The 17,323-nt window shown below is 44.1% G+C and overlaps 2 protein-coding genes across 2 annotated transcripts in view; one reads left to right on the forward strand and one right to left on the reverse strand.

The window, feature by feature from the left end:
- Nucleotides 1-17,323, reverse strand: part of LOC145357144 (uncharacterized) — a 149,448-nt gene that overhangs the window by 57,180 nt on the left and 74,945 nt on the right. The window contains 2 exon segments of the mRNA XM_080210300.1: nucleotides 690-1,013; nucleotides 4,241-4,561. Of these exon segments, the coding sequence (XP_080066426.1) occupies nucleotides 690-1,013; nucleotides 4,241-4,561 (645 nt within the window).
- LOC145357130 (titin-like) overlaps nucleotides 15,960-17,323 on the forward strand; it is a 31,574-nt gene continuing 30,210 nt past the window's right edge. The window contains 1 exon segment of the mRNA XM_080210289.1: nucleotides 15,960-15,996. Coding sequence (XP_080066415.1) covers nucleotides 15,960-15,996 — 37 coding nt within the window.

The following is a 17,323-nucleotide window of genomic DNA, read 5'->3' on the forward strand; positions in this document are numbered from 1 at the left end:
CAAGTCTGAGACTTGATGGGCCGAATAGCCTCCTTCTGCACCGAAGGATTCTATGGATTCTTTGAAACTATGGATGTATAAGATCTGTGGCACTCGATCTCCTGAAGAAATGCAGGAGCATTACCCCAAATCACCTGGCAATATTTATCCCTCAATCAAAAACAGGCTCTCAGTTCATTCTTTTGAGTTTGCTGTGTGCAAATTGGCTGCTGTGTTTCCTGCCTCACAACTGTGACAATGCTTCAAAAAGCATTTCATTGGTTGTAAAATGCTTTGAGAAGTCAGGTGACTGAAAATAAATGTGAGACATTCTTTCATTTTGTAAGTGAGACCTTTTAACATGCGATCATTTCACATCAACTCTTTAACTCTCTATCCTTACCATTCATCCTAAAGCAAGAGACATCAGCTAAAAGTTGTTTTTCACAATTTGATCTCCAAGAAATGGGAATATGAATGGTTAATGGAGACCTTATCAGTCAAGTTCTACTTAATTTTAATGGGATTACTGCAACATTTACACATGTTTGGGAAATATTTTACGATCCTGATATTTTCAACTAATATTTTAATCAGTAACTTTTTCCAAGTGGTTGATGGACAAAGCAGAGTGAATTTTGTCATTGTTTGACAGACAAACACCAATAAATATTTCACTGACCACATTGTATGTTGACACTATCACTTACCAACGCTGTTGATCTGTGTCAAATAACTGCAATTCTCACCTAAGCTGTTGATCACTGACACATTAACCATTTAACTGGATTTGTCTCCCTGGTTATTTGAGGCTGTGCAGTAATATTGATGATGTTGCTGTGTGAAGGATTGACAATGTAGATCCAGTTTATTGGTGTCAGAGATCTTTGAATCTTCAGACGGGGTCTTTTCATACCATGTGTACTGAATGGGAAGTGATCCCTGGACAGACTCACAGGAGACAGACACTGAGCCCCCAAAACATGAGGCATTTGGTGGTGATAGAAATTTAAGTTCAGGAACAGACACGGGTTCTGTGGGAAAGAAACAAACATTCAGAAACTGAGTGAACATCTAAAAATCAAAAACTCTGTACATTTTAGCTCATCAACCTCTCATTCAGGGTCAGTCATGTTACAATCTCACCAACACATCTCGCTCTCCATATCTCTCCATCCTCCAATCAGCCTGAACTACAATGTCTACTATTATATCAGAACATAGCAGCTCTCCAGATCAGACCATGAAGCAGGAGACAAATATTTCAATTAATTGGTGGATGGATTAGAGGAGATTTGGGGCAATGGGTTATATCACTCGGGGGATGTTGAGAGTCCGGAACTCACTGCCTGGAAGAGTGTTAGAGGGTGGGAGATGTGGATGATCTAATCACATTAAACAAAATGGATTAAACTTGAGATGCTGTAACCTACAGGGCTCTGGAGCAAGAACTAAATGGTGGGATTAGATTGGATTGCTTGTTCAGTCAACCGAGTGTGGCACAGTGGCACAGTGATTAGCACTGCAGCCTCACAGCGCCAGCGACCCGGATTCAATTCCAGCATTGGCTGTGTGGTGAGTGTGGAGTTTGCACATTCTCCCCGTGTCTGCGTTTTTTTCCTCTGAGTGCTTCAGTTTCCTCCCATAACCAAAGATATGCATATATCTATGGGGAGGTGGTGGTCTAATGGTATTATTGCGAGCCTATTAATCCAGAATCTCAGTTAATGTTCTGGGGACTTGGGTTCGAATCCCCCCACGGCAGGTGGTGGAATTTGATTTCAATGAAGAAAATCTGGAATTAAGAATCTACTTATGACCATGAAACCATTGTCGGTTGTTGGAAAAACCCATCTGGTTCACTAATGCCTATTAGGGAATGAAATCTACCATCCTTTCCTGGTCTGGCTTACATGTGATGCCAGAGCCACAGCAATGTGATTAATTCTTAACTGTCCTCTGAAATGGCCTCGCGAACCTCTTGGGATGAGCAATAAATGCCATCCAGCCAGTGATGCCCATGTCCCCAAATGAATGAAAAACAAATACTTGCACCTCCCAACAGGTGCCAGGCAGTGCCAATGTGGGTGGTGCTGGCAGGGGTAGGGAGGGGGGAATGGCATACTGAAGGGTGGGGTCTGTTGGGGGCTCAATGAGTTGGGGGGTTTTCACTGATACTGTGCACTGGGATTAGTGTGACAGGGAAAGTGGAGGGTGATCAGCGCTGGCCAAGTGGAAGGGAGAAGATTGGGGCTGGCCCAGGAGAGCTCTGGTAGGCCAGTGGTCAGATGGTGGTGAGGGGAGTCGGGACAGTCAGTGATCAGGAGGCCAGCGGTGAAGAGGCCAGTGCGCATGCGCCAATATCCGAAGTGACAGATCAGTGTGTGTGCAGTGGCCCACTCAGCACTACGCTGCCGGACTGTTCAGTGGGACTTGGACCCGCTGACCACATTTCAGATGGAATCACTCTGTGTCGGTGAATCGTTCTGATTGTTGTCAAATGAGCCTCTTCAGACACTGGAATTCCAACACATCAAGGAAGCTGATCAGGAAACGTGTACTCCCTGTGTTGTGGGATTGCCCGTCAGCAAGCTGCTTGTCTCTGTTCATTCCTTTGTCTTGTGGAGCTCAGGGTCTGTGTGGAGGAGGCAGTTGCTGCTATTGATGCTATTGGTCACCTGGGTCCTCATCTGAGGCCCTAAATAAAACAGCCTGAGAAGCACCCATGCTGATCTGATAGATACAATCGCCAAAATGTCACCCAGAAATACAAATTCCCACCACTGTTGTTAAAGTCAACACCCTGTAAATACTGATATTAAACCTTTCACACAATCCAGTTAGAAATAAGCAGTGAGGTTCCAATGCTTCTTGGCATCTTTCCCAGTCACTTCTTCAGCCTCCCCCATTGCCTCTGTCTTCTGCTCTTGCTCAGTAACCCGAGCAGGCACAGGTAGATTCCACTAATTGCACTCACTGAGCGATTAATAGACTGAAATTGATAACCCGTCTCTCACTGGGGGGATTTGATCACACACTGATTGACACATTTAAAGTTTCCTCGGAGATTTTTATGATCATTTGGAACATTCGGAATATTGTGTCCAATTCTGGTCACCACACAACCAGAAGACATGGAGAATTTGGAGAGATTGCAGAAAAGGTTTACCAGGATGTTGCCTGGTATGGAGAGTATTAGCTAGGAGGAGAGGTTGAAAGAACTAAGATTATTCTCCCTGGATTGGCAGAGGCTGAGGGGCGACCTGATAGAAATTTATAAAATTATGAAAGTTATAGGTAGAGTGAACAGTTGGAAGCTTTTCCCAGGGCAGAAATGACAATTACAAGGGGGCACAATTCAAGATCTAGGGGAAAGGTTCAGTAGAAATGTGCAGGGGAATTTTTGTATACAGATGGTGGGTGGGGACCTGGAATGCACTGCCAAGTGAGATGGTTGGGGCAGATACATTAGCCACATTTAAGACTTATCTTAATAGACATATGAACAAACAGGGAGAAGAGGAATATAGGCGCTTGGTCTAGATAGGTAAATGTGATTGGTGCAGGCTTGGAGGGCCGAAGGGCCTGTTCCTGTGCTGTACTGTTCTTTGTTCTTTGATCCCTTTCAGGGGCTTTCACCATTTTGGATTATTTACTTGTTAAATTTGCCAATTTGTTAACTTTTAATCTGTCAGCTTCACCCTGAGTTTTCAGTGGTTTATTTGAAAGAAGCACAAACTGACACATTGCGGATACATACGGATGTTGGGAGTTTGACTGGCTTCCCAACATATTGTCCATTTCTGTGTATTTAACCCCTCTGTGCTCCCCCACCCACCCCCACAGCCCCACCATTCAGTGCTAAACCAACAAGGTACAATTACTACCAACTGGCTGCTCACTTCACTTTGTTAATGTCTGACTATTAGATTGATCCGGACTGTAAAAATCTGACAGTGTGATATTTAATACATTACAGAGACAGAAAAATATTCTGAGCATCGCGGGTAATTTCTTTCACAATATCCCATAGTTAAAGGAATTGTTAGCCTGATAATGTTTGAAGTTTTTGATCAGAATGTTGGACAGGCCACAAATTGAGTTTGTGTCACAAGAGTCGGATTTCCAGATCTCTGCCCTCTAGCTGTCAGACTCTGCATTGCTGCAGAGCCTCGGGATATCGGAGCTGTCAATGTTTCCTCATGAATAAAACATGGATCAGGCATTTCAGTAATAAAGAAAATCATTGAGAATAATGTACCGTGAGATATTTGCAGCTTCACAGTAAACATTGGATCTTGGCCAGATTCATCAATTCCACAGCGATACCATCCTGCATCTCTGGAGTGAAGATCCTCCATCGTAACAGCAAATATTCCTTGTGCCTTGTTACCTGTGATCGACATTCTCCCTCGCCGTCCATCTGGATCATCCGTTCTCACTAAATATGAGCACTGGTTAGTCCAACCGTGACACCAATATTTCACGTTTTGTTTGTATTGTTCATTATAATGGCAATTTATTGTGATCGCTCTTCCCACAATTCCTGTGACTCTCTTTTCTGCCCACAATGCACCTGAAACTGAGAAGACAACATTTCAGCAATTGATCAAGTAAATAACTGCTTAGTGCAGAGAGAAACATGTTAATAAGATTTACCACTGTGTACAGAGGAAACTCTCCAATATCTGTATTCATCATTCTCTTGTGCTGGATGAAAACATGAATATAGAGCCGTGTTGTCAGTGCCAAAGTACTTCACTGCCAATGATTTCTTGTTAATGTATAGTGGCCATTGTTATTGTGTCACCTTGTCACTCAAGCTTTGCACTGGCGCCTCTGAATGGGTGGATTGCAGGGTCAGGTCCCACTCCAGAGACTGGAGTATAAAATCTACAGGAACATTCCAGTGTAATACTGAGGGACGAGATGGCTCAGATTTTCCTCCCCCAGTCATGTTCACAGAGCTCGGTGATGACTTCCAGATGAAAGGTTAATCTGACACCCAGGTCAGGAGGGTCCCTGTCATGGAGAAAATCCCGGGAATGGCTGGAATTTCAAAGCCCCGAGAGTGGGAGTGGGACTGGAATCATGCTGGCATTCACACAAATGTGATTCGTTCAACTCTGGATTGTCTTAAATTCATCATCTGCCTCAAGTGAAGTGGGATTTTGGATGAACAGAAGTGTGTGTGGAATCCGGAATGTGCAGATTAGAATAGTGAAGGAAAGGACTGAACTTGGTGGATTCTTATGGACAGCCAGGGTGCACCTTCTGGAGAGGGAAGTTACTCTCTGGGAGGGGAGAGTTACTCTTTGGGACAAACTCTGGTGAGTTCTCAGGGCCAGAGTGATTATTTGGTTGTTTAAATGATTTTATTTATGAACCATGGCGCTGGGGCACAGAAACAGGCCTTGTGTCCAGCTCGCCTCCGGGCTGAGCAGCCTGTGGATTTGTTCCCGGGTTGCCCGTCCCAACTCATTGTTTATTGTCTTTCCCAATTCAGTGAACACGGCCCAGGGACGGCAATCTGGGCCTCTGTCTGCCCCACAGGTCAGTGCACCAGGAATGACACATGGAGAAAATCCCGGGAATGGCTGTAATTTCAAAGTCTGAGAGTGGGAGTGGGACTGGAAATGGGTTGGCATTCACACACATACGTGATTTGTGGAGGTAGATTATCATTAAATTCATCATCTGCCTCGACTGAAGTGGGATTTTGTATAATCAGGAGTGTGGAATCCGGAATGTGCAGATTAGAATAGTGAAGGAAAGGCCTGAACTTGGTGGATTCTTATGGACAGCCAGGGTACACCTTCTGGAGAGGGAAGTTACTCTTTGGGAGGGAAGAGTTACTCTTTGGGACAAACTCTGGTGAGTTCTCAGGGCCGGAGTGATGATTTTGTTGTTTAAATGATTTTATTTATTAACCATGGCGCTGGGGCACAGAAACAGGCCTTGTGTCCAGCTCGCCTCCGGGCTGAGCAGCCTGTGGATTTGTTCCCGGGTCGCCCGTCCCAACTCATTTTTTATTGTCTTTCCCGACTCAGTGAACACGGCCCAGGGACGGCAATCTGGGCCTCTGTCTGTCCCACAGGTCAGTGCACCAGGAATGACACATTATTCAGGAAAAAGTGCAATGAAGATTCCCAAGACTGGTTCCTGGGATAAGGGGATGGGATGGGAACAGGTTGACTCCACAAGGTGCATATTTCCTGTCGGTTGGAAGAATCAGAGGTGATTGAATTGAAATGTGTAAAATTCTTAAGGAGATTGACAGGGTACATTTTGAGCATATATGTACCACCCTCCCAGGGCTGGGCATTCTGCAACACAGGATCACAGTCTCAGAATAAAGTGACAAACACGAAGGATGTGATGAGGAGATTTTTATTCACTCACGGTGTTGCGAATCTTTGGAATTCTCCACCCCAGAGAAATTTAGATGTTCAGTCTTGAAGGGTATTAAACTCAGAGGTTTGTACAATTTTTTGGCACCAACATAATCGAGGGATATGGGGATAGTGCGGGAAATAAGAATTGAGGGTAGAGATCAGTCAGGATGTTGCTGAATGATGGAACCGGCTCAAAGGGACAAATGGCCAACTCCTGCTCCTATTTCTAATGTTCATCTTGAGGAGGAGAGGTGGCAGTATGAATCAAAAACTCCATTGCAGACAGCATAATAACATCAGTTTGATATGGGGATGGTGTGAAAATTTAGATTTACTTTGTTAAATGTCAAAAAATGAGAAGAAAATGATTCCATCTTGGATGGACAAAGTAGACAAAGCATGTACAGGTGATTGGGTGGCACGTTGACACAGTGGTGAGCACTGCTACCTCACTGCGCCAGGGACCCGGGTTCAATTCCAGCCTCGGCTGACTGTTTGTGTGGAGTTTGCATCTTCTCCCCATATTTGTGTGGGTTTCCTCTGGGTATTCCAGCTTCCTCCCACACTGCAAAGCTGTTCAGGTTAGATTGATTGGCCATGCTAAATTGCCCCTTATTGCCCCAAGATATATGGTTAAGAAAATTAATGAGACAAATAGGTGGCATTACGACCACGGATAACACGCACTTTGGGGCAGACACAAAGGGCCGAATGGCCTCCTTGTGCACTGTAGGGTTTCAATGCAACAGAGTCACTGACAGAGATTGATAAAACTTTCATCAGATGTAATTTATTTAATAGAAACAATTGAAAACTTGAGGAATATTTTCCTTGAACCTTTGTTATGGGAGGGAGGTTTGACAGGCGGTGGAGATGGGAAATGCCCAGACTGAGGGGCTGAAGTGTATATATTTTAATGCAAGGAGTGTAGTGAATAAGGTAGATGAGCTTAGGGCGTGGATTGCTGTTTGGGATTGTGATGTAGTGGCCATTAGGGAGACTTGGATGTCTCGGGGACAGGACTGGGTACTTCAGGTGCCAGGCTTCAGGTGCTTCAGGAAGGACAGGGAGGGTGGCAGAAGGGGTGGTGGAGTTGCACTGTTGATTAGGGACAGTGTCATGGCTGCAGAGAAAGAGGATGTTGTGGAGGGACTGTCTACAGAATCTCTGTGGGTGGAAGTTACAAACAGCAAAGGGTCGAAAACTTTGCTGGGTGTATTCTATAGGCCGCCCAATAGTGACAGGGAAGTTGAAGTGCAAATAGGGAAACAGATTCTGGAGAGATGTTTTAATAACAGAGTTGTCGTGATGGGAGACTTCAATTTCCCAAACATCGACTGGAATATCCCTAGGGTAAGGGGTTTGGATGGGGAGGAGTTTGTTAGGTGTGTTCAGGAAGGTTTCCTGACACAGTATGTGGATAAGCCTACGAGGGGAGAGGCTGTACTTGACCTGGTACTGGCGAATGAACCAGGGCAGGTGATGGATCTTTCGGTAGGAGAGCATCTTGGAAATGGTGACCATAATTCTATCTCCTTCACAATTGCATTGGAACGAGATAGGATCAGGCAGGCTAGGAAGGTGTTTGTCTGGGGTAAGGGGAGATACAAAGAAGTCAGGAAGATACTTGGACAAATAAACTGGAAGGAGGCGTTCTTAGGGAAAAGTACCGAAGGAAGGTGGCAGATATTCAAGGAATGTGTGTCTGGAGCTCTGAATGACAACGTTCCGATGAGACAAGGGGGTTTTGGTAGGTCGCGGGAACCGTGGTGCACAAAGGCTGTGTTGAACCTAGTCAGGAGGAAAGGGAAGGTGTATAAGAGGTTCAGGGAATTAGGAGAGGTTAAAGATCTTGAGGAGTATAAGGACTGTAGGAAGGAACTTAAAAGGGAAATTAGGGGAGCCAGAAGGGGTCATGAGAAGACCTTGGCGGGTAAGATTAAGGAGAATCCCAAGGCCTTCTATAAATATGTGAAAGGTAAAAGGATGAGAAGAGAAGGGATAGGACCTATAAAAGGTGAGGGGGGAAAGGTTTGTGTGGAACCAGAAGAAATGGCAGAGGTGCTTAACGAGTACTTCGCCTCAGTATTCACAGTGGAAGCTGATCTGGGAGATTTTGTTATGGATTTGCAGCAGATGGAAAAGATTGAGTACGTGAATATTAAGGAGGAGGATGTGTTGGAACTTTTGAATTCTATCAAGGTAGATAAGTCGCCTGGACCAGATGGGATGTACCCCAGGATACTGTGGGAGGCGAGGGAAGAGATTGCAGAGCCCCTGGCGATGATCTTTGCGTCGTCAATGGAGACAGGAGAGGTTCCGGAGGATTGGAGGATTGCGGATGTAGTTCCTATTTTCAAGAAAGGGAACAGAGATAGCCCGGGAAATTACCGACCGGTGAGTCTGACCTCAGTAGTTGGTAAGCTGATGGAGAGGCTTCTGAGGGACAAGATTTACGAACATTTGGAGAGGTTTGACATGATCAGGAATAGTCAGCATGGATTTGTCAAGGGCAGGTCGTGTCTTACAAGCCTAGTTGAGTTCTTCGATAATGTGACTGAACACATTGACGAAGGAAGTGCCGTGGACGTAGTGTACATGGACTTCAGCAAGGCGTTTGATAAGGTCCCCCATGCAAGACTTCTTGAGAAGGTGAGAGGGCATGGGATCCAAGGGCCTTTGGCCTTGTGGATCCAGAATTGGCTTGCCTGCAGAAGGCAGAGAGTGGTTGTGGATGGGGCTTTTTCTGAATGGAGGTCAGTCACCAGCGGAGTGCCTCAAGGATCTGTTCTGGGACCCTTGTTGTTTGTCATTTTCATAAATGACCTGGATGAGGAAGTGGAGGGATGGGTAAGTAAGTTCGCTGATGACACTAAGGTCGGTGGTGTTGTGGATGGTCTGGAAGGATGGCAAAAGTTGCAGCAGGACATAGATAGGATGCAGGACTGGGCGGAGAAGTGGCAGATGGACTTCAACGCGGATAAATGTGTAGTCGTCCATTTTGGCAGAACCAACGGGATGAACGAGTACACTATCAAGGGCAGAAGTCTGAGTAGTGTTGAAGAGCAGAAGGATCTAGGGGTCCGGGTCCACAGGACTCTTAAATCAGCCTCGCAGGTGGAGGAGGTGGTCAAGAAGGCGTATGGTGTACTGGCCTTCATTAATCGAGGGTTTGAGTTTAGGAGTCGGGAGGTAATGCTGCAACTTTATAAGACCCTTGTCAGGCCTCATTTAGAGTATTGTGCGCAGTTCTGGTCGCCTCACTATAGGAAAGATGTAGAAGCTATTGAGAGGGTACAGAGGAGATCTACAAGGATGTTGCCTGGACTGGGAGGCATGCCTTATGAAGTTAGGTTGAGGGAGCTGGGACTCTTTTCCCTGGAGAGACGAAGGTTGAGAGGCGACCTGATAGAAGTTTACAAAATGTTGAGAGGAATAGATAGGGTGGACTCTCAGAGGCTATTTCCCCGGGTTGAAATGGTTGCTATGAGAGGACACAGATTTAAGGTGCAAGGAGGGAAGTTCAGAAGTGATGTTAGGGGTAAGTTTTTCACTCAGAGGGTGGTGAGTGAATGGAATCGGCTGCCGTCAGTGGTGGTGGAGGCGAACTCGCTGGGGGTCTTTTAAAAGACTTCTGGATGAGTATATGGGGTTTAATGAGATTGAGGGTTATAGATAGGTCTGTAGGTTGGTAGGTGTTGATGTGATCGGCGCAACTCGTGGGCCGAAGGGCCTGTTTGTGCTGTAGTGTTCTATGTTCTATCTCTGCAGTTTTAAGATTCAATGCAATGAACAATAATCTGCAATGGATCACAGAGATTTCTCAACATTAGGGAGAGACAATTGGTTATATTCAGTGTGGGGGTCACCACTCCACAGGAATGGGGAAAGGTGAGGAGGCAGATTTCCATAAACTACCACAGCCGGTCTGAGGATTGAACCCCTGTCATTGGAATCATTCTGCATTGCACTCCAACAAACTGAGGGAATCAAACCCTCCAGTCTCCAGGATATATTGAGCATGAAACTATGTTAACAAGTTAACTTTTACTGGTCTGAAATGTGTTGCTTCTGCATTTTAATTATTTTAATCATATATTTTAATCATATTTTAACAAAAATGAATAGGTTAATTTATATTCATAACAAATAATGTCATTTACTATTTGCTGATAAGTATTTCTGTGGTACAATATTATCAGCAAAATAGCAACAAATATCACAAAAATGCGTTTAATTTATTTTTGCTGAGTTTTTGTAACTTTATATGTCTCCAAGTATTTAAATATCTCTGCAAGATAAACCATGCACTAGAATTAATCTAACACTCATCATATCAGGGTCCAGTTTTGTCCTTTACTCACCAGGCAGAGAAAAGATGAAAAGAATCAGAATCCACATTGTTATCTTGGCAATGTTTCGATCAGTATTTATCGTCTGACACCCAGCTCTTTCTGTGATGTTGAAAGGTGGATCCAATAAAGTAAAGGGTTATTGATTTCAATAAGGTCACCCCTCAAGGGTAGGTGGGATATAAAGTTGAGGTCACAAACAGATCAGCCATTCTATTATTGCGTGACAGATCAGGCATGAGGGGCCAAATGGCCTACAACTTGTGTGTTCATATGTAGCGATTTTGCTTAGCAAAAGCCCCTTTAATGAGTTTCAACTTATATCTGTCCTGGTGATGAATTTAAGTAGTATTGAAAGAGTGTAGATGGCACGGTGGCATAGTGGTTAGCACTGCTGCCTCACAGCACCAGAAACTTGGGTTCGAGTCCCAGCTTGGGTAACTGCCTGTGTGGAGTTCACATGCTCTCCCCATTTCTGTGTGGGGGTGCTCTGGTTTCCTTCCATAGTCCAAAGATGAGGAGATTTGGCCATGCTAAATTGCCTTTTGATGTTCCACGATGACTAGGTTAGAGGCATTAGTAAGGTAACGGGGATATGGCCTTGGTGGGATTGCTGTTGGTGCAGACTTGATGGGCCGAATGGCCTCCTTTTGCACGGTAGGGTTTCGATGATTCTATGATTATTCCATATCATACATGACAGATTGTTGTGATACCCATCAGGTGCCCTTCATTCACGTGTATGAACTCACTGAGTGGCTCCCAATATCAAATAAGCTCAATAATAAATTCTCATTCTCCTGTTCAAATTTCTCCATGGTCTCATCAGCCCCACCTTTACAAATGTTTCTGAGAATCCTGTGTTTCCCCAACCGTGGCTTCTTGTCTTTCCAATTTTTCACCACGCCGCTAACAGTAATGTTTCCAATTGTCTACATTCAAAACTCCAGCAACCTCTCCCTAAAACTGACCAGTCTCTTTGATCTAATCTTTGCCTTAGCAAGAGCACTTATCTGATGTCATAAAATGCCTGAGGATGTTTTACCAGGCAGTTTGGTAGCACAGTGGTTCGCACTGCTGCCTCACAGTGCCAGGTACCCAGGTTCAATTCTGAAATTGGGTGACTGGCAGTGTGGAATTTGCACAATTTCCTCCCCGTGGTCTGTGTGAATTTCCTCCAGGAGCTCCGGTTTCATCCCACAATCCAAAGATGTGAAGGTTAGATTCATTGCCCATGTTAAATTGCCCCATTGTGTCAGGTGATTAACAGGCTTAATATGTGGAGTTACAGGGATTGGGTCTGGGTGGCATTGTGTAGTCTCGATGGACCGAATGGCCTCTATCTGCACTGTAGGATTCTATGATGAAAGGCACTTTAAAAAGAGAAAGTTATTGCTGTTGTTGTTGATTCCACCAATGAGTTAATAATAAAAAATGAACATGTTTCTCCACCCAAGGCTGTGGTCAATGAGAGTTCTAACTTTAGATTTACTCAGAGTGAAGTTTGTAAAAGTTTGTACTCAGAGATCTGAATTTTCCAAATGGTTCCAATGTTTGATCATTTTTTATTGAGTATAGAATTCTGTGAGTGACGGCTCCAGTATTCCATTATTCCATTATTCCATTAACTCCTCAAATTCTTTAATGGTTGATGAGAAAGGCAAAGAGAGAGAATGACATTGGAAATAAATGTGGGTTCATGTTTGCTGCAACTTGCAATGTTTTGAAACTGCAAGAGAAATGTGTTGTTATTCTCAGGATGGTGTGAGATAGGAACCCTGTGAATGTACAATAGATGTCAGATACCAAATACAGAGCTGTGTTTGCAGCAGCGAGAAGATCAGCATCGATACGAAATTTGTTGCAAGCAAACAGCACGGGTGTTGCCACATTTCTTGAACATCAGATGATGCAGGGTGAAGAGGCATGACCAGGATCAGCTACACCATGGTGTGGACAAATTATCCCAGAGAGAGAGAGGCATCAGGGAGTGAGTATCAGAAATCTAGAAATAACAGAAATGAAGGAATTAATTCAGCTCATTGTTCCAGAGCTGGCTCACTGAACAATAGTCAAGCTCCATTCCAGATCCTCAATTTTGCCCATAATCCTTCCCTGAATCATCTGGCCAGATGTGATGATGTTGACTGGCTATAGCACAATGTTCAGAACCATTCTGCAATCCCTAGATACTGGAAAAGTCTGTATCTATATACGGAGCAAATCTGGACAGCACTAAGATATGGCCTGATGAATGCCAAGTTACGTCAGCACCACTTAATTCTCAGACATAAATCATGGGTAAAATCTTCAGTCCTCTTTCGCGGCTGCGATTTTCCACTGCCGCTGACAGTGAATGGAGATTGGGATGGAACGCCAAATTTTCCATTCTCGCTCACAATGGGTTGATCCACGGGCGCGTCTGGAGAATCTTATCCCGTGTCCAAACAGAGAGAATCTAACCATCTTCCCTGGTCATTCAGTGACGTTATCATTGCTGCATCCCTCACGATCAACATCTTGGGGGTTACTGATGACCATAAACTGAACTGGATCAGCCATATAAATACTATTTATACAAAAGCGGGTCTGAGACTGTGAATGCTTCAGCAAGTAACTCAGCCCCTGACTCTCTAAGTCTTGATGTGGAGATGCCAGCGTTGGACTGGAGTTAACACAGTAAAACGCCTCACAACATCAGATTAAAGTCCAACAGGTTTATTTGGGATCACAATGTTCAGTACCATTCAGCAATTGTTTGCTACCAAATAAACCTGTTGGACTTTAACCTGGTGTTGTGAGACTTCTTACTGTCTCTAACTCCTGTCCAGCATTTGCAAGGCATAAGTCAGGAATGTGATGGAATATTCTCCACTTGACTGAATGAGCGCAGCTCCAACAGGAGTCAAGGAATAACTGGATTTGAAAATCCTTTGACATCATTTCTCTTTGATAAGGTCCCTCATGGCAGAATGGTGCAGAAGGTGAAATCGCATGGGATCAGAGGTGAGCTGGCAAGGTGGATACAAAATGGGTTTGGTCAAAGAAGACAGAGGGTAGCAGTGGAAAGGTGTGTTTCTGAATGGAGGGTGGTGACGAGTGGTGTTCCCAGGGATCAGTGCTGGGACCTTTGCTGTTTGCAATATATATAAATGATTTGGAGAAAAATGTAGCTGGATTGATTAGTAAGTTTGCAGATGACACAAAGGTTGGTGGATTTGCAGATAGCAATGAGAACCATCAGAGGATACAACAGGATGTAGATGAGTTTGAGACTTGGGCGGAGAGATGACAGATGGAGTTTAATCCGGACAAATGTGAGGTAATGCATTTTAGAAGTTCTAATAGAGAAAGGAAGTATACTGTAAATGACAGAACCCTTAAGAGTATTGATAGGCAAAGGGATCTGGATGTACAGGTACATAGGTCAGTGAAAGTGGCAACGCAAGTGGAGAAGGTAGTGAAGAAGACATACAGCATTCTTGCCTTCATTGGCCAGGGTACTGAGTTTAAAAATTGTCAAGTCACGTTGCAGCTTTAGAGAACCTTAGTTAGTCCGCACTTGGAATCTAGTGTTCAATTCTGATCAGCACACTACTGGAAAGATGAGGGGGCTTTGGAGAGGGTACAGAAAAGATTTGTCAGGATGTTGCCTGGTATGGAGGGCATTAGCTATGAGGAGAGTTAGAAGAAACTTGTTTGCTCTCACTGGAGTGATGGAGGTTGAGGGGTGACCTATAGAAATCATAGAAACCAAATCATAGAAACCATACATTACAGAAAGAGGCCATTCAGCCCATCTGTCCCCCCCAAGCCCAAACCCCATATCCATATATATTTTACCCACTAACCCTCTAACCTATGCATCTACAGTCAATTTAGCATGGCCAAGCTCTGACTTGCACATCTTTGGACTATGGGAGGAAACCGGAGCACCCGGAGGAAACTCACGCAGACACGAGGAGAATGTGCAAACTCCACACAGACACCGGCTAGAAGTCTACAGTATTATGAGAGGCATGGACAGAGTGGATAGGCAGAAGCTTGTTCCCAGGGTGGAAGAGTCAATTACAAGGGGGCATAGGTTTAAGGTACGAGAGGCAAGGTTTAAAGGAAATGTACAAGGCAGATTTTTTAGACAGAGAGTAGTGGGTACCTGGAACTCATTGCCAGGGAGGGAGTGGAAGGGGATATGGTAGTTACTTGACAAGTAACGAATAGAATGGGAATAGAGGGATATGATCCCCGGAAGGATAGGGGATTTTAGTTAAGTCAGGCAGCACGGTCAGTAAGGCTTGAAGGGCCGAAGGGCTTGTTCCTGTGTTGTAATTTTCTTTGTTCTTTGTTCTTTATTCTTTGAAAACCATGCTACCTCGATTGGTAAGATATTGACAGAGCACAGCCTCTGGGGAAACTGGGGAATTAGGGCCACAACTTGTACATTTCTGAATTTAATTGCACGCGCACCCTCTCTACCGACTCATTTACTCCATAATAACAGTGAATGTTTGTTAGCCTTCGCCGTTCCTCTCATTGGAAAATCCAGGTCAATAATTCAACCCAGGAGAGAGTGAAACCCCAGAGTTTATAATTGTTCACATTCTGGGCCAGGGAGACTGATGTTCCGAGACTGAACATTCTGTGGCCTGTTTAGCAGATAATTAATTGGCAAATGTCACAATTTCATCAAAGTCAGGGGGGGTTTTAGAGAGATCCACCATTTTCTCAAAGCTAATGGAGGAGACAAAACAAGCAGCCAATAACATGTAATTAGTTTGACATCTCTTCATTGTCTCAGTTCATTGGCCAGTTTACACACTGTGGTATTTTCAGCAAATTCTGGGCCTTTCTGTTTTTAGCAATAGTGCAGGAAGTGTCAGGGTGAATCACTCCTCCCATGATGTCAACAACCACATTGAGCGACATTGTCAAAACCGGACAGTAACTGTCCACAGGTCACCAAAGTGGCAGATGTAGAGCTGTGCCTGCTGGAACAAGGAGATCAGCAGCTAAAAGGGATCTTTCGAGCTGGCACACCCAGTGATAGCAATGGCCAGCTGGGACCTCTGTTCTGGAGCTTTCTGAAGGGTGGAATTTCCTGAGGCCTGGTTTGCTGCTTTCTTCAATCTTATTTCAATTCCGTATCAGGGTTTATTGGATCCACCTTTCAACATCGCAACAAAGAGCTGGGTGACAGGCGATAAATACTGATCGAAACATTGCCAAGATAACAATGTGGATTCTGATTCTTTTCATCTTTTCTCTGCCTGGTGAGTAAAGGACAAAACTGCTTAGCAAGATGATGTGTTAGATTAATTCTAGTGCATGATTTATCCTGCAGAGATATTTAAACACTTGGAGACATGTAAAGCGACAAAAATTCAGCAAAAACAAATTAATGGCATTTTTGTGATAATTGTAGCTATTTTGTTGATACTATTTTACCACAGAAATATTTACCAGCAAATATTAAATGGCATTATTGATTATGAATATAAGCTAACCTATTCATTTTTGTTAAAAAGCTATGTGACTGAAATAATTAAAATGCAGAAGCAACACATTTCAGTCCAGTAAAAGTTAACTTGTTAATGTAGTTTCATGCTCAATATATCCTGGAGACTGGAGGGTTTGGAGTGCAATGCAGAGTGATTCCAATGGCAGGGGTTCAATCCTCAGACCGGCTGTGGTAGTTTATGGAAAGCTGCCTCCTCACCTTTCCCCGTTCCTGTGGAGTGGTGACCCCCACACTGAATATAACCAATTGTCTCTCCCTAATGTTGAGATATGCCCGTGATCCAATCCAGATTATTGCTCATTGAATTGACTCTGAAGACTGCAGAGGCAACAAAGGCTCCAGGACAATATTCCTCAAGTTTGCAATTGTTTATATTATTTAAATTACATCTGATGAAAGTTTTATCAATCTCTATCAGTGACTCTATTTCATAGAATCCCTACAGTGCACAAGGAGGCCATTCGGCCCATTGAGTCTGCACCAAAGTGTGTGTTACCCATGCCTTATTAATTTTCTTAACCTATACATCTTGGGACAATAAGGGGCAATTTAGCATGTTCAGCCTCACCAGAACATCTTTGCAGTGTGAGAGGAAGCTGAAGTACCCAGAAGAAACCCACACAGATACGGGGAGCAGGTGCAAACTCCACACGGTCAGCCGAAGCTGGAATTGAACCCGGGTCCCTGGCGCAGTGAGGTAGCAGTGCTCACCACTGTGTCAACGTGCCACCCAATCACTTGTACATGCTTCGTCTACTTTGTCCATTCAAGATGTAATCATTTTCTTCTAATTTTTTGATGTTTAACAAAGTAAATCTAAATTTTTATACCAGTCCCATATTAAACTGATGTTATTATGTTGTCTGCAATGGAATTTTTGATTCATACTGCCGCCTCTCCTCCTCAAGATGAACATTAGAAATAGGAGCAGGAATTGGCCATTGGTCCTTTTGAGCCTGCTCCATCATTCAACAACATCCTGACTGAGCTCTACCTTCAATTCTTATACCCCGCACTATCCCCATATTCCTCGATTATGTTGGCGCCAAAAAATTGTATAAATCTCTGTGTTTAATATC

Source organism: Carcharhinus amblyrhynchos, chromosome 22 (genome assembly GCF_965287045.1).
Source record: "Carcharhinus amblyrhynchos chromosome 22, sCarAmb.v2.hapA, whole genome shotgun sequence".
Taxonomy (NCBI): Eukaryota; Metazoa; Chordata; class Chondrichthyes; order Carcharhiniformes; family Carcharhinidae; genus Carcharhinus; species Carcharhinus amblyrhynchos.